We start from the raw sequence: 16,995 nt of genomic DNA, 5'->3' as shown, positions 1-16,995 counted from the left end.
GAGATGCAGAACCCTGGAAGCTTGGTGTGTTTGCTTTGTACAGCTGAACAAAGTGGCAGGGTTTGTGGTAGATGGCTGAACAAAGGAAACAGGTGTAAACTCTGGTGTAATAAACGTGGGCATATGGCAAAAAAAAAAAAAAAGTGAAGCTATGGTGAATGTTTTCTGCGCATGTGGTTAATTTCACACTTGGACCAAGGAAGGCATTGCCATCCCTCTGAGCATCACCCCTGGGGAGCAGGGAGACTTTGCATCTTCCCACAGGTCTGAGGCTTTTGCCCTGTCAACACACATTCCCTCGGGGTCTCCTCATGCTGATACCCTAGTCTCTCCCAAGGAAAGCTCCTGTTACCTGGACCAGGAATAAAGGAGAGGGACAGATTGTAAATATGTGATTGGGAAGAGTAGAGGCCTGGCTCATGGGTGGCATTGCCAGTCCCTCTTACTAAAGAATCTTGTCCCCTCACTTGGCTTTGAGTGCCTTGTGTGCAAGAGGGGACTCTACTGCTTCTGCTGCCACCATTACCTGCTCAGTCAGGACCAGACCTGTGAGCTGTCCATGCGGTAAGACTGGCAGAGTCCCCGTTCTTACACCCCCACACACACATACACCTGGAGCACCTTCCTGGGAGCAGACATGGCTGTAGACTGACTGACTGATGAAATCACTGTTTCATCGTCACCTTGTTGGGGAGTGACTGCCCATCTACTGTTTGCCAAGAGATTGGAAACTTAGGAAAGTTTAGAAGGGTTTCCAGGATCCCACAGCTGGAAACCGGAAATACTGGGGGAGGACTCTGGCTATCTATAGCCTCTGGCCTCTCTGACCTAATTCATCTTAAGCATCAGGCTCAGGTAAACTGTGTGTCAATTTTACACTAGTCATCTCTTTTCTCTCAACTGGTTGAGTGACCACAGCCAACTCACACAACCTCTTTGACCCTCACTTTACAGATCTTTAAAATGAGAGGGTTGGGCTTGGTCATCCAAATATCATTTTCACTGAGTACAGTTCATTGGGCATCTGCCTTGGGTTAAAACATGGATCACTTGTTATTCACAAATATCATCTGATCAGTGCTTTGGAATGCAAAGTTCTTTTTCGAGACAGGTTTTTCTCTGTGTAGCCCTGGCTGTCCTGGAACTCACTCTATAGACCAGGCTGGCCTCAAACTCAGAAATCTGCCTGCCTCTGCCTCCCAAGTGCTGGAATCAAAGGCATGCTCCACCACTGCCCGGCAGGAATCCAAAGTTCTTGAGGATGGCCAATAAACAGCAACAATTCTGACCACAGCACACAATCCAGCAGTCGTTTAATGAGTATCGGCTACAGGCACAGCAGGACCTGACCTGGTCTCCTGAGTCCCTAAAGTTGGGAGCCCTCCAGTTCTCGTCTATACACCAAACCCAGAACTCAGCACAATTGCAAAATGAAAGTACCAAGAATCCAAGGATTCATGTTGAGTTAGACCCAGGTCGCCAGCCACTGGGCAAGACTCTACAGGAATGTCCACCCCTCCCTCTCTGCTGCCCCTGAGGAGGCGGTCGATGTTTCTTAAGTGATACAAGGCTTTCCTGTAATCAATATAGTTCAGAGATGCTGGCATATTTTGCAAACGCTGAAACTTGCATTGCCAGGGCAAAACACCTGAGTCCTCGCTCTGGTTGAATTCTAGTGATCCATCTCTATTTGGTAGTCAGTCCTTTAGATCTCGGAGGGAACCTCAATGGTACCCTAGCTTGTCCAGGTGCCCTGAGTTTAATCCCCAACAGGAGGGGAAGGGAGTACCTAGAAGTCAAGGTGCCATGTGCAGGACCCCATCAAAGACCAGGAGGGAAACAGAACTCGCCTTGCAGAGTGTGGTACTAAAAAGTCCATAACCTCAGAGAATTCACTCAACCTAATTGTTCCTAATTAGAAAGGGTGACCACGCTGCGTTCAGAGCAATAAATACAAGCACAGCTTCTGCAGAAGCCCGAATGATGCTGCCCCTTGGGCGCTGGCATGGGGATTGGAAACACCTGAGTATCCCAAGGTATTTTTTTTCCAAGGGGACCACGAGATCAAGGCAACATTTCTGTGGTCTTCTTGTTGTTGTTGGTCAGGATCTCGCTGTGAATTCAGACTGGTCTCTAGCTCCCTGGGCTCCAGCTATCCCCTTGCCTCAGACTCCTGAGAGCTGGCACTTCGGATGTGCAATGCCAAGCCTGGCTCAAAACCATTTCAGATACTATGAAGATATGTCCCTTTTTTGTGCCCCTTCTACACACGTGTGCAGGATCAGTGTCTAGGGGCACGTGAAGACAGCTCTAAAGGCTGCTGGGATGCTTGTATATCCTTGTGGTATAAGGATCTCTTAGTTTAGCCTGTGGTGGTATATACCTTTAATCCCAGCACTTGGGAGGCAGAGGCAGAAGAAACCTCCGAGTTCAAGGTCAGCCTGGTCTACAGAGTGAGTTCCAGAACAGACAAGACAATACATACATATAGGTTTAATTGTTATGCAGCATTGGATGGCTCAAACCACAGGAAACCAGAGCTTCCAGGGACCCTCAAGAATTTCTGAAAGTATGTAAGAATTCTGAGACCAATAAAACCCAGAATGTCTGGTGTAAGGCTGTTCTGCCCAATACCCCCAGGGTGCTGATGAGCAGGCCTGGCTGCCGTGTTATGTTTACACCATGACTAGCTCCCTTGTGAGTAGTTAGGTATGAACATGTGTGTGTGTGTGAGAGAGAGAAAAAGAGAGACAGACAGAGACAGAGACAGAGAAAATGAATATGAATAAATTCTACTGAGACAATCCTTCTTCTATTTTACCTAATCCCCAGAGCAACCAGTTTGACACACGATGTCCAGCGATGCTTTGAGATCATCTTAACTGAAACCCGTGTGTGTCCCTCAGGTCCAGCAAGGTCTCTGATTCCTTTGGAAGAGATTTCCTTCCAGGCAGTGGAAGTTTGGCTCTAAGGAAACTTAAAGTGTTCCCTTTCTAAGGAGGAGCTGATCATTCATTCAGGCCCTCTTCTCCAGTGGCACTGAGGACTCAGGCCCTGAGTCTGTAGCTCTCTTCCTCTATGGGCTTGGAGATCACAGCTGGGAAGCAGTGGGTTACACCCACTCCTTTGAAGCTGTACAGGTCCCTCAGCTCTGCTGGCCTCTGGACATCCTGGAAAATGGGTCCCCCTGCCAGACCACTCACAGCAGCCTGGGTGGGGATGCGTTAGAAAGTACTCGGAAAGTGGCTGCCACCATGCCCAGTGACTGGAATATTCCTGAAGCCATGGCCCCGTCTGGATTGTCAACCTTGGTTCATTTGCTCCAACTTTGGGTTAATGCTTAATGCCACTGAGAGATGACATTGCTACCTGTTCCCAAGAGTGACAGTTCATAAAAGATGTCTGTGTAATACAAAGTTCAGCATGAAGCACTCTGCTGAGCCGGCTGCAGCCTAGATACTTAGAAAGTGAGGCACCTAGTCTTACCCACACTTAGGAAGCCTTTTGAGCATCCAACATAAGTGGGGTGAATTCCAGAAGCAGTAAGAGCGGCTGGGGCAGGGCATAAGAAACCCTCATAGCCCCCTCCGCAAGGTATGTTGTGGTTGACCCCTTTAGAGAAGAAGAAACCGAGTCACTGGGACATTAGCTAGCTTGTAGAAGGCCCTGTAACCCTGAACTGAGCCTGCTCTTCTGGCCCCAGAATCTCTAGAGCAAGGATCCTCCTAGTATCCCCAGCCTTCACAGGTTCACATCAGCACCTCCTTGCATCCTCGGGAGGAAAGAAATCAATGGATCTGAGAATTGAGTACCAAGCAGAAGTCCCAGCCCTTCTAGTTGCTTCTGTGTGGCCTCTCTGTCTTAGTCCTTTTATCTAAAAACTGAGATGATCCCAACACCTGCTTCAAAATCATTGGTGGGATCAAACAAGACACCGTAGGCAATGTAGTTCCATGGCTAAGAGAACAGGGTAAGAACTCAATGGAGACGCTCGTAGCTATTTGTATTTAACTGTCTCGAGTCTTCATCTTATTTCTTACATGATGGTGGCAGTAAAATGCTTGATCTGGGGTTTAAATGCTATAAGATGAGTGCTTACTAGCACACCTCATACTAACCGTTCAGCACAAGTTACCGTGTACAAGTGTCCGTCATAAAGCAGGCCTATGCTGCTGCTGCAGTGAAGCTGGCCCTTGGCCCTAATGCAAAAGAAATCCTATATGGGACAGAGAGATGTCAATGACATAATGCTCTTGGTATGCTCCTGTCTTTAAAGGACTCTCTGCTCTGACATCTTGCAATTCACTGGGGTCTCTGACCTGGGAACTTATCAGGAACACAGAAACTCAGCTCCCACCCCAGACCTCTTGAGCCAGAATTTGCATTTTGACAGGAATCCACGTGATTCCTGCACACACGTAGGATCAAGATGCGCCGGTGTGTGCGTGGAAGGAGCAGCCGTGATAGCTTTGGGCGTGGAGTAGGAAGGGTTAATGTTCCGTTTGGCTCTGGTACAGGAAACAGAAGGTTCCAGAGATTGAAGCATGTGGATGATGAAACAGGAAGGCTCCCTTCCTGCCTGTGTTCTGAGCAGCTGAGGACTCTGGCTGAGATATGTTCAGAGCCTCTGGGCTTACAAATCAGGCTGAGGCAAAGGAGAGCCATTCTGCTTCTGTTTAGGGTGGCCTGCACTCACAAGTGCCAACATGAAGGCCCTGTCCTCAGGCCAAGGCCATCTGAGATCTAAGGCAGAGTGTGAAGGCTGGAAGAAAGCCACCTGGTTTTTAAGTAGGGCCCTCCCCAGAAAGGTTGGTGACCAGCCATGGGACAGCTGTGTGTGGGTCCCTGTGTCACCCTGGTAAACAGGGCCCTGCCTTCTGGCCCCTACTGCTCTAACCTCCCAACGGGCGTGGACAGGATCTTAACTCAGAGCCTGCCTGTCTCTCCTCAGTGCTGGAACAGCTAATCCCAGAGCTCACCGGACTCCTCAGCCTCCTGGACCATGAGTATCTCAGTGACAGCACCCTGGAGAAGAAGATGGCTGTGGCCTCCCTCCTTCAGAACCTGCAGCCCCTCCCAGGTCAGCCCTAAAGAGTCCCAGTTCCACAGACAACAGTGGTAGCATTCGCCTCATGGCCTCCATAAGGGGATGTCTAAGCCTCGGGTTACACTGGGGATAGCACATCAGGTTCTATGCTGTGACCCAGTATGCTCATCCACCGAGGCCCTGCCCCTCCGCTGCAGTCTTGGTTATGTTGTATATCCTCCTCCCTCCCAGCCCTCCACAGACTCACACAGCACATGCGCACGCATATTCACCACCATAAATCACAGCATAAGACTCACACACATGGGCTGGTGAGATGGCTCAGGTGGATAAGAGCACTGACTGCTCTTCCGAAGGTCCTGAGTTCGGATCCCAGAAACCACATGGTGGCTCACAACCACCCATAATGAGATCGGACGCCTTCTTCTGGTGCGTCTGAAGACAGCTACAGTATGTTATGCCAGAGCAAGCGTGGCGGGAGTGAGCGCCATCCTGAGTTCAATTCCCAGCAACCACATGATGGCTCATGGCCATCTGTACAGCTACAGTGTACTCATACACATAAAATAAATAAATTAATTAAAAAAAAAAAGACTCACACACATAATGCACCGTATATACCACACAGGACACACAATAAATAGTAACATCCGCTATATACACGCATAGCATTTACGCATAGAAACGCGTGCTTTGACTACACTATAATGTATACGTGCGAGTACAGCATGCGGTTGCAAATGAGTATACTCCTGTGTACTCTCTCTGACACACTCATCCTCACAAGTTGAAACAGATCCCACCACTTTCCTCATGCCCCCTCCAAAGCCGTATACGTTTCCCTCACCGCCTACCCAGCAGCTTGCCTCGGCCTCTCTGAGACACCCCAAGTCAGCAGCCAGCATACAGTCTTTTTTTGGGGGGGGGTGTTCAAGACAGGGTTTCTCTGTATAGCCCTGGCTGTCCTGGAACTCACTCTGTAGACCAGGCTGGCCTCGAACTCAGAAATCTACCTGCCTCTCATACAGTCTTTTCTTAACTAACAAGCTACATCCCAGTCTTGCAGGGCTCCTGGAGTGTGAAAGAGGAGGTTGAAAGTCACCACTGGTAACTCTGAGACATACTGTCCCCAGACAGAATGTTCCCTGCTGCCTCACAGGATCATTGTAGGGATGCAAAGGACAAAGGTTCCTCCTCACCGGGACCCTTTATCCTTGACGTCCTTGCACTGAGCTATGGCTGTTCCTTTGCATGTGGAGACAGAGCTCCTCATATTGACAACGCAAGCAAGAGGAAAGAGGTGTGTGAGGTAGCCTTCCCTGCTCATGGTAGTTTGTCCTCCTCCCTCAGCCAAGGAAGTCTCCTTCCTGTATGTGAACACGGCAGACCTGCACTCGGGGCCCAGCTTTGTGGAGTCTCTCTTTGAAGAATTTGGTAAGCATCCTCCTAGCCGTGAACCTTAGCCCCGAACCATCCCCCTTAACACGCACGTGCTCACATGCATGTACACACAGGGTCTTGGGCTGCTCTTGGCTTTCACACTGAGCCATGAGGGGGTCTCCTTGGGGTCCTGTGCCCTGGCAGCTCTGTAAGCTGCCTGAATCTGTAGAGGACTCACCACAAGCTGGCAGGAGTGAACTTGTAAGCCAGATAGCGCAGCCCAGGGTGGTTACCTTACAGCCATTGCCGTCCATCAGTCATGGCCACCGAGCCTGGCTGAGAGGTCCAGCAACTTGGGAGAAAGTAGGAGCTATGACTGGGGAGAGTGGCAGCCTGGGCCCGAGAGCAGCCATGCTGTGAAAGAGACGGGGCCATGTGACCATCATAGAGAAGAAAGCACTATTCATCTAAGGAGAGAGGTATAGTTTAGGGAAGTTTTTGAGACCACAGTCCCTATACATCAGACACGGGAGCCTCTCCCCCCTGCAGGAAACCTCATGCCTCCGTGTCACACCATCAAAGAGCTTTAAAATACCTCACAAAGATAGCCTACTGTGGTCTCTCTGGAAGCCAGGCAAGAGACATGAGTGCGGCCAACCTCCAGAAGAGAGCTCAGGGCACTCTGTCAGCTGCCTGCCCAGGTTGCTGATGATGAAGGAGGTCGGACCTGGTTTCACAGGCAGGCCTCCTGGACCCCCAAACCCAGCCATCTTTCCCCTCTGCCATGTTTGTCCTTGGTTTTCCCTGTAGACTGTGACCTGGGTGACCTTCGGGACATGTCGGATGATGGGGAACCCAGCAAAGGAGCCAGCCCTGAGCCAACCAAGAGCCCATCTCTGAGAAGCGTGAGTCCTACCCCCATCTAGCAAGGGTGAGGGAAGCTCTTCCTGTGACCTCAGGGGCCACTGCTGCTGTGCATGCAGTCCACGTCTTCTCTCCATGGTGATGGTTAAGGGCAGATGTAGTGCCATGTGGACATATCACTGGGCGGGGACATGCTTACAGTGGTTCATGCAGAGTAGGGAGAAGGTGGTGAACCTAGTCTGTGCCCTCTGGCCCAAAGGACTTCACCACCTTAGCCTCAGGTTATATATGGGGGGGGCACACTCTGAGGTAGGAAGTGGGGGCTTCTGCTATTCCTGAGGCTCTGCTGGGAGACTGTGAGCAGTCTTAGAGCCTGAGTTTTTCATACTTACAAAGTAAAGGATTAGATCTAGTGTCATTGGGACTACAGTTAGGGCCAAGCTTTGCTTGTCACCCACAGAACCTTACCATCACCTCTGTCACAGGAACTAGTTGCTAACTCTGCTAACTTGCTATGCCCTTCATGTGCATACAGCAACCAAAGGAATGTGGCACATGCGCCATCCCCATTTTACAGTCAAGGCTCAGAGAGGGCAGGCGATACACCTAGTGACCCACAGCTAGTGAAGGACAGCGCTGAGCTTTTCAAAGTTGAGGTTTCCTGACCCCAGGTTTCACTGCTCACTCCATTACATACCTCGTGGTTACTTGTTCCGTCGCTCCTCGAGTGGTGGCAGAGCTCACACTGGTGCGCAAGAACTGTAGGCATGAGCACTCAAAAAATACCCCAGCCATCCTGGGCAACTGCAGTAACTCTCAGGTATGACCAAGGAGCTCTGATGCCTGCAGAATGTACGGAAGCGGAGCAGCACAAATAGGCTCTCCGGATGCCAACTCCAAATCTATTCAACGTTACAGCCTACACCAGGCATAGCAGCACATGCTGTAATCCCAGCACGCAGGAGCAGGGATGGGAGCATTGCAGATCAGGGCCAGCCTGGGTTACATAATGAGACTTCAGAATACACACACACACACATACACACACACACACACACACACACACACACACACACAGCTTAGAGCGTCACATTCTGACTGCCTTCTTAGAGCCCTGGCCTCCTGCCCCACCAGCCTCCCTACCTCTCGGGTCCCCTCTGCTGTGTTCACAGCGACCTTGTGTCACAAACCCTATTTGTTCCACGCAGGCAGCCGATGCGCCTCCGCCCTTGCCCAACAAGCCTCCGCCCGAGGACTACTATGAAGAAGCCCTTCCCCTGGGGCCCGGCAAGTCCCCCGAGTACATCAGCTCTCACAGTAAGTTCTGGTCTCCTCGTGGCTTACAGGATTCCTTCTCTGAGCAGCAGCAGGTCAAGAGCCACTGCCCCACCAGCTCCATCACCCTTTCGGGGCAGGGGCTATCCTGAGCTCCTACCCTTGGATCCAGTGGTGTGGCTCAGGGGCTTGGCTTCTGGTCTCAGGTCTATGTGGTCTTCTGAGGATCTCCATCCCTTGACTCTTGAAACAAGGGGGCACTAGACCCACTCATAAAAGAGCGTTAGGACATGAGTGACAACCATTAGATTTGCCCTGCTTGTGGCTTCATCGTTTGTCTCTGTGTGTGCATATGAATGTGTCTTATTATTACCAAGTCAGAACATCATAGGATGTGACCCATGGCCCAAACCACATGTCTTAGTCAGGGTTTCTATTCCTGCACATACATCATGACCAAGAAGCAAGTTGGGGAGGAAAGGGTTTAGTGACCTTACACTTCCACACTGCTGTTAATCACTAGAGGAAGTCAGGACTGGAACTCAAGCAGGTCAGGAAGCAGGAGCTGAGGCAGAGGCCATGGAGGGATGTTCCTTACTGGCTTGCTTCCTCTGGCTTGCTCAGCCTGCTCTCTTATAGAACCCAAGACTTCCAGCCCAGGGATGGCACCACCCACAAGGAGCCCTACCCCCTTCCTTGATCATTAATTGAGAAAATGCTCCACAGCTGGATCTCATGGAGGCACTTCCCCAACTGAAACTCCCTTCTCTGTGATAACTCCAGCCTGTGTCAGGTTGACACACAAAACCAGCCAGTACACCACACTTCATGGTTCAGCCCCAGGGAGCCGTATCGTATAGCGTGGTACAGGTAGAAATAGTAGAGGCTTGCTTTATATATAGTTCAGCCACTATTTTTTAAAAACTATGAATATTTTATGTTTATTATGATCTCATAGCATAATGCTTGTAAATAGCATATATAATTTATTCATAACTATATACAAAAAAATGTGTACGTATTTTTACCAATGGGACAGACTCTTCCGTTAGCCTCGAAGGAGAGTCCTTGCTCTTCTGCTGACTTTCCCAGTGCATATCCTCTACATGAGGATCAGAGGGAGGCCCTTTGCCCAGCGTAAGGACTCAGGGAAACTGTGAGTTTGGATGTCCGAGCATGCGCAGCCGAGTTTGTAGATGGCAATGTCAGTGGTCCGCGTACCAGCCGCTCTGCAGCACAGCAGAACGTTCTCCACCCACCAAACTGGAAGTCAAGCAGGTCTGCTGTGACTCGAAACAAACTCACATGGTACGTGTAAATGGCACAATCCTGGAAGAAAAGCAAGCACAGAATTCTTCACAGACATGATTTCGTTTGTTTAGGTTGTTTTTTTAAGATTTATTTATTTATTTAATGTATATGAGTACACTAGCTGTACTGATGGTTGTGAGCCATTCCTTCTCTGAGCAACCAGCATGTGGTTGCTGGGAATTTGAATTCAGGACCTCTGCTCACTCCAGTGGGCCCCTCTCACTCCAGCCTAAAGTTTTATTTATTATTATATCTAAGTACACTATAGCTGTCTTCAGACACACCCGAAGAGGGTGTCAGATCTCATCATGGAGGGTTGTGAGCCACCATGTGGTTGCTGGGATTTGAACTCAGGACCTTTGGAAGAGCAGTCAGTGCTCTTACCCGCTGAGCCATCTCTCTGGCCCCCATTTGGGAACAGGGTATATGCATTCATGCATTGATTTTAACAATTTTCCTAGGACATGCAAGAACCTAGTAACAGGATTATTTTTCTGTGGGGAATGAATAGAAATCTAGGTGGGACACTGGGCAGATAGCTCAGGGACAGAGCCCTTATATAAAATAAATTGATGATGATGATGATAATAATAATAATAGGTGAGTATGATATATAATATTAAAACATCTTATTGGGCCAGTTTGATGGCATCCAATAGAATCCCAGCTACTAGAAACCTAAGGCAGGAGAAGGCTTGAGCCCAGGAGTTTTGAGACCCCTTCTCAAGAGAAGATAGTGAGGAAGAGGGGAAAGAAATAAGTAAATCTGTGTGAAGGGAACGTATTCTTTCACTCACGCTCTTGTACGCTGATATTTTCCCATGGGCAAAAGGTTTTTTAATATGATAAAACAGAAGATTACTGCCTCACTCTTTTTGAAAACTGTCCAGCTGTGCATTTAGCATTACTCGGCCATCATTGCTATCTAGTCTCCAAGTATTTTCATCATCCCCAAAAGAACCTGGACCATGACGCACAGTCCCGCCTCATGCACTGCTTCTCCTCACTGATGCCCCAGCCTCTGCCAGTCACCTAGCAGCTTTCCAGCAATACGGCTTCGTCTATTTTGGACATTTCATGTAAATGTAGTCACCCGACGAGTGACCTTTCTTGCCTGGCTTCTTTCACTTAGCGTAGCATTTGCAAGGTCTGTCCATGTTGGAGTGTGTGGCAGAGTGGCTTCCTGTATGACAGGTCCGCTTTGCTAAGGACACGCCACATGCAGCTTACCTTTCCATCAGACATTTATGCTGTCTACACCTTTTGCCTGTGGTGCGCTTGGCCCAAGTGATCTGTGACCTTCTGAAGCCCATGAGTCTCCAGTCCCGTGTCACAGAGGTGAAGCAGACAGCTTTTCCTATCTGGTCCATTAAGGGCAGAGGAATAAGGAAGGGACAAAGTACTTGCTAGGCCCCAAGTCACATGTCAAGAGCCCCGTCAAGTAGAGGCTCCCTCACCTTCCCAGAGAGCTCACTTCCCTAGTACAGGGCAGAGAAGCTTCCTCCTGGGAAGGCAGGAAGGGAGGGGCTCAGGAAAGACCACAGACCCAGCCAGTGGTGAGCCTACAACCAAGCCAGTCACTGTGTCCTTCCTCCCACACACACCATCCAGGTATGCTTAGGGTTACAGTTTTGCCCCCACATGCCCCCACTTCACCTACCACCGACTGCTCCGGTCCACCATGCTGCCAACACTGTAGGCCTCAGAGAGGCAAAGGCAGACTCCGAGCCTTGCTTGGGAGCGTGTGGAACATCCTGTAGCTAGGGACTTCAGTATGGCTTTCCTCAGGAAACAGATGGACACAGCTGGGGACTCTAAAGAGCGTCATGATGAGAGAGTGAGCTAACCTGCATGAATGATGGTATCCAGCTCAGTCCTGATCCAGGCTCAGCCACTAGCCATCTCTGTGGGGCCTGTTGTCCTGTGTGTAAAATAGAACCAAAGCCTACCTACCTTTAGCAGTAGGTACCCCACCTGCCGTGCAGAGAGCAGAGCTACAACCAAGGACATTCTCACACACCGAAAGCCATTGGCAGATGAGAGAAGATGTCTTTGAACTGGGGTGGGGAATAATTCTCCGATAAAAATGTAAGAAGGCACAGCAGAGTAGCCTGGAAGTCCGACAGGGCCCAGCACGGCACTTTGTAGTGATGGGTATGTAGGACTAAGTGGGCAGTCGGAGCATATGTAGGTCCCCACACCCAAGCTGAGGCTGCCCCAAGTCCCCGCTCTCTATCTCTGGGACTTTTCCAACCCTGCCCTTGGATTCAGCTCTTTCTGACAACCCCACAGATGGCTACAGCCCAGCACAGTCGATTGTGGATGGTTACTACGAGGACGCAGACAGCAGCTACCCCACCACAAGGATGAATGGACAGCTGAAGAACTCCTGTATGTCCTGGGCAGCTGCTCACACGGCTGTCCCGCCCCCGCCCCCCAAAGAGCTGACCCTCGCCATGCACACACCCACCAGCCCTGACCAGGCTGAGATCACCCAACAGGCCCTGAAGCTCTTGTTCCCTCAGTGGGTTGGGCGGAAAGACCATTGGAACGGGAGTCCCTTGACTCTTACCTAAGTTCAGTTTCCTTATCTGTCCTGGGGATTTGCCGGCTTACGAGGATGTCTGGGGGGACAATGGCTATGGATAGTGATGAGGTCAAAGCAATAACAGGAGTTTACTGAACAGTTATTGGTATAAGACTCTTAGCCAAACATTGTCCGTGCCAGATGAAATAGAATCTGTTTTTTTTATCATGACCACATATCAGTGAGGAACTCTCAGGAAGCGAAATCTCAAAGAAACCATCACACGGGCCAGTTCAAAGCAGAGCTTTTGAGTAAGGCCTACAGCCCATAGCCTTGTCATCCTCTGCCTTCCATAGCCCGGGCCCAGAGCAGGTTGCCTGCCAGGATAAGAAGGGGCTTTCCTGGGAGTGGCACAGAGTCTGAGGGCGCTTTCTCATGACACCTACAGACAATGACTCTGACGCCATGAGTAGCTCCTATGAGTCCTACGACGACGAGGAGGAGGAGGAGAAGGGGCGGCAGCCCAAGCACCAGTGGCCCTCAGAAGAGGCCTCCATGCACCTGGTTAGGGACTGCAGGATATGTGCCTTCCTGCTTCGGAAAAAGCGCTTCGGGCAGTGGGCCAAGCAGCTGACGGTCATCAAGGACGAGCAGCTTCTGGTGAGTGATTCACTGGAGGCCTGTGTGTGTGTGTGTGTGTCCTTGCGTGTCTGAGGGTGTAATTGGCCTCTGCATAGAACCTCGGGACATGATACATCAGAGCTCCAGCACACGCACGCACGCACTCACACGCACTCCAGTACACATTTGAAAGTCAGATGGAGGCTCACCTAGATGTTTTTTTCAGAATTTTTTTAATTTCTTAAAACATTCAGCCGGGTGGTGGTGGCTCACACCTTTAGTCCCAGCACTTGGGAGGCAGAGGCAGGCGGATTTCTGAGTTCGAGGCCAGCCTGGTCTACAGAGTGAGTTCCAAGACAGCCAAGGCTACACAGAGAAACCCTGTCTCGAAAAAAAACAAAACAAACAAAACAAAACATTCAGTGTTCTTTATTATGCAAGTTAGTATACTTACTTATAAACTAGGCAAATGTTAGAAATGTAGCTCAGTATCCAAGCACTTGCCTAACATGCATGAGACCTGGAATTCAACCCCCAGTACCATAAAAATAAATAGATAGATAGATAGATAGATAGATAAATAAATAAATCTCACCAGGAAAAAAAAAAGAAAGTAATTTAAAAAGAAAGACCTTTGCTTCTAACCCCAGCACTTGGGAGGTGGAGGCAGGAGGGTTTTCATGAGTTCAAGGCCAGCAGGGGCTACACAGCAAGACCCTGGAGAGAGACCATGCAAAAGAATGAATGAATCTCATTGGGTAACAGATAATCATGATGGCTCAGCCATTAAAATCATGGGTGCTCTTGCAGAGGACCTGGGGTAAATCCCCACACCCACATGGTGGCTCACAGCCACCTGTATCTCCAGTTCCAGGAGGATCTGACTCCCTCTTCTGGTCTCCTGAGGCACTGCACAAATGTGGCATGCAGATATCCATGCAGACTAAACACCCGTAAACGGAAGACTAAATAAGACACCCTCCCTGTTTCCACTCTTGCTTTCACACATCTGTTTATGATGCAGTCCCTTACTGCACGTACAAGTCTACAACTCGTTCTCCTTAAAAGAAGCTTTTCTTTAAATGCACCATTTCTAATTACCATCACCCTCTAAAGAAAATGCCCTGCCTCAGCACTCAGGAGGCAGAGACAGGCAGATCTCTGTGAGTTCCAGGACAGCCAAGGCTACACAGAGAAACCCTGTCTCGAAAAAACCAAAACCGAACAAACAAAGAAAGTAGGAAAGTGAACATAATTGTAGAGAGAGATAATAGCTATTTCTCCTTTTAAAAAACTTTTAATTTGGCCAGGCGGTGGTGGCGCATGCCTTTAATCCCAGCACTTAACTTGGGAGGCAGAGGCAGGTGGATTTCTGAGTTCGAGGCCAGCCTGGTCTACAGAGTGAGTTCCAGGACAGCCAGGGCTACACAGAGAAACCCTGTCTCGAAAAAAAAAAAAAGTTTTAATCTGTTTGCAAGCCATGATCAACACACACAAGGCTGTGGAACTTTTTCAAACTCTGGAACTCTTTTCAAACCACAGGCCAGGGCCAGTCTAAGGGTCGTGATGGGGACGCTTCCAGTTCTTGCACCTCCCTTTCTCTGCTTTGCATGACTGCCTACTGCTGCCAGGCCGTGCAGCCCAGAGATAGAGAAGGGAGAAGGCAGCCCGTCTCAGCCCAGCTCCAAAGGGAGAGGAGCACTTTAATACTTCTCCAGTACAGGAGGTTATTATTTATTTATTTATTTATTTATTTATTTAATGTGAGTACACTGTTACTCTCTTCAGAGACACCAGAAGAGAGCATTGGATCCCATGACAGATGGTTATGAGCCACCATGTGGTTGCTGGGACTTGAACTCAGGACCTCTGGAAGGGCAGTCAGTGCTCCTAACCACTGAGCCATCTGTCCAGCCCCCAGGGGGCTATTGCTAAGGTGTTTGTAAATGTTCTTTTTATCTCACACGCAGGGCAGTCCCCTCCTCTCTAACTCTGTTTCCTTGCTTTGTATAGCATATATGGTCCTGGATTTTATCAAATACCTGTTTCTGCCTCTGTTGAGGTGTGCGATGTGTCTCTCCTCTCTCACTTTGATGAACTATGAGGCTACTTCAATGTTAAACCACCCCTGTGTTCCTAGAATAAACCAGCAACGGCCTCTGTGTTTTATAAGAGGCTAGATTTTCTTTGCTAGTGTTTCATTTAGGATTTTCAACTATGTGATAAAAGAAATCAGACTTACGATTTTTCTCTCAATTTTTTTCATGTATTTATTTATTGGGAGGGTGGGGCACATGCACTGAGGCAAATTATGTAGCAGCCAAAGGACAGATTCCAGGAGTTGGTTCTCAGCTTCCACCACGTGGGTTTCGGGGATCAAGCTCCGGTCACCAGGCCTGGTAACAGAGGCTCTCACCCACTGGGCTGTGTTAACCTTTTTTTAAGCTTTTAGTATCATAATCACAGGTTTCACTATGAAAGATGCATCCATCCATGAATGGATTTTGCTCATAGTCAACCTCAGACACCTTCTCATCACACTTGAGCTAATCCCCTCCTACTTCAAACTAGCCCCTCCCACTGCTTTGTGTGTGTGGTGTGTGTGTATATGTGTGTGTGCATGTGAGTGTGTGTGTGTATGTGTGTGTGCATGTGAGTGTGTGTGTGTACATGTGAGTGTGTATGAGTGTGTGTGTGTACATGTGAGTGTGTATGAGTGTGAGTGTGTGTGTATATGTGTGTGTGCATGTGAGTGTGTGTGTGTACATGTGAGTGTGTGTGAGTGTGTGTGCATGTGAGTGTGTGTGTGTGCATGTGAGTGTGTGTGTGTACATGTGAGTGTGTGTGTGCATGTGAGTGTGTGTGTGTGCATGTGAGTGTGTGTGTGTGTGCATGTGAGTGTGTGTGTGTGTGCATGTGAGTGTGTGTGTGTGTGTGTGTGTACATGTGAGTGTGTATGTGTGTGTGTGTGAGTGTGTGTGAACCAGTGTACTTACTTATTCAGGACTACTTTACAGGAATTTAAGCACCTTACCAGTATATACACTACTGAAGGAAAATGTCTCTCCCTCCCCGGCAACCATTATCCCTTTTTAGATCCCATTTTTATCCCATTATAGATTCCTTTTTGTAGCATTGTGGTGGAGATTAAGGCTGGCCTTATTATAGGAAAGCCTGCCTCTTCAAGGTCAATACTGCATACCTCCAGGGATTCACTCCTAATGTTCTGCCTGCAGCCCTTTCAGCTGGCACCCTCCCAAGCCAGCCTATTTGTTCTCTAGTTCTTCAACCCGCACACTCTTCCTAGTATTGTGCTGTAGTCTGCCTCTGCCTCATGGACAGCAGTGCTGGAAGATTCCCAGAGACCCTCCCCCCTCCTCAGGCTTCTCCATGTGAGGTGTTGCTCACAGTCGGACTGGGTGGGGACTCTTCTCTGTATGTGAGGGTTATCTGCAGAAGGTTCTGACCCCATCTCTCCCTGTGCAGTGTTACAAAAGCTCCAAGGACCGACAGCCACATCTGAGGCTGGCACTAGATGTCTGCACTGTCGTCTATGTGCCCAAGGACAGCAGGCACAAGCGGCATGAGCTGCGCTTCTCCCAAGGGGCCACCGAGGTGTTGGTGCTGGCTCTGCAGAGCAGGGAGCAGGCTGAGGAGTGGCTGAAGGTAGGCACCCACAGGACACACAGGAAGCTGCCATCCTGACGTCCCTGCCTTCCCTCTGGGCCTGGGGTCCTAACCTTGGGGGGAAATGGATCCAGGTGCTGTGTGCATAGCTCATATCAAATGGGCCTTGGATATTCACAACAGACAGACCTCATACAGGAGATCTATAATCTTCCAGTTATTTAACTTCCCTATATAGCAACCTACTGTCTGCCCAACCTACACTTCTGGAACAGTGAGCTTCATGCCTTTGAAAACTGATTTTATCATTAGGCCAGCTAGCCCTTTTAATTTAAAAAAAAAA

At 49.3% G+C, this 16,995-nt stretch overlaps 1 protein-coding gene across 2 annotated transcripts in view; it reads left to right on the top strand.

The window, feature by feature from the left end:
* Afap1l1 (actin filament associated protein 1 like 1) overlaps window positions 1-16,995 on the top strand; it is a 63,735-nt gene that overhangs the window by 23,003 nt on the left and 23,737 nt on the right. For both annotated transcript variants that reach the window (XM_031365817.1, XM_031365816.1), the window contains exons 2-8: window positions 4,952-5,080; window positions 6,398-6,481; window positions 7,238-7,332; window positions 8,500-8,608; window positions 12,170-12,268; window positions 12,853-13,064; window positions 16,512-16,691. In XM_031365817.1, coding sequence (XP_031221677.1) covers window positions 4,952-5,080; window positions 6,398-6,481; window positions 7,238-7,332; window positions 8,500-8,608; window positions 12,170-12,268; window positions 12,853-13,064; window positions 16,512-16,691 — 908 coding nt within the window. The remainder of the gene's footprint in view (window positions 1-4,951; window positions 5,081-6,397; window positions 6,482-7,237; window positions 7,333-8,499; window positions 8,609-12,169; window positions 12,269-12,852; window positions 13,065-16,511; window positions 16,692-16,995) is intronic.

The sequence above is a fragment of the Mastomys coucha genome, unplaced genomic scaffold, assembly GCF_008632895.1.
Source record: "Mastomys coucha isolate ucsf_1 unplaced genomic scaffold, UCSF_Mcou_1 pScaffold13, whole genome shotgun sequence".
In the NCBI taxonomy this organism is placed as follows: domain Eukaryota; kingdom Metazoa; phylum Chordata; class Mammalia; order Rodentia; family Muridae; genus Mastomys; species Mastomys coucha.
This window is presented reverse-complemented; position numbering and strand designations above follow the sequence as displayed.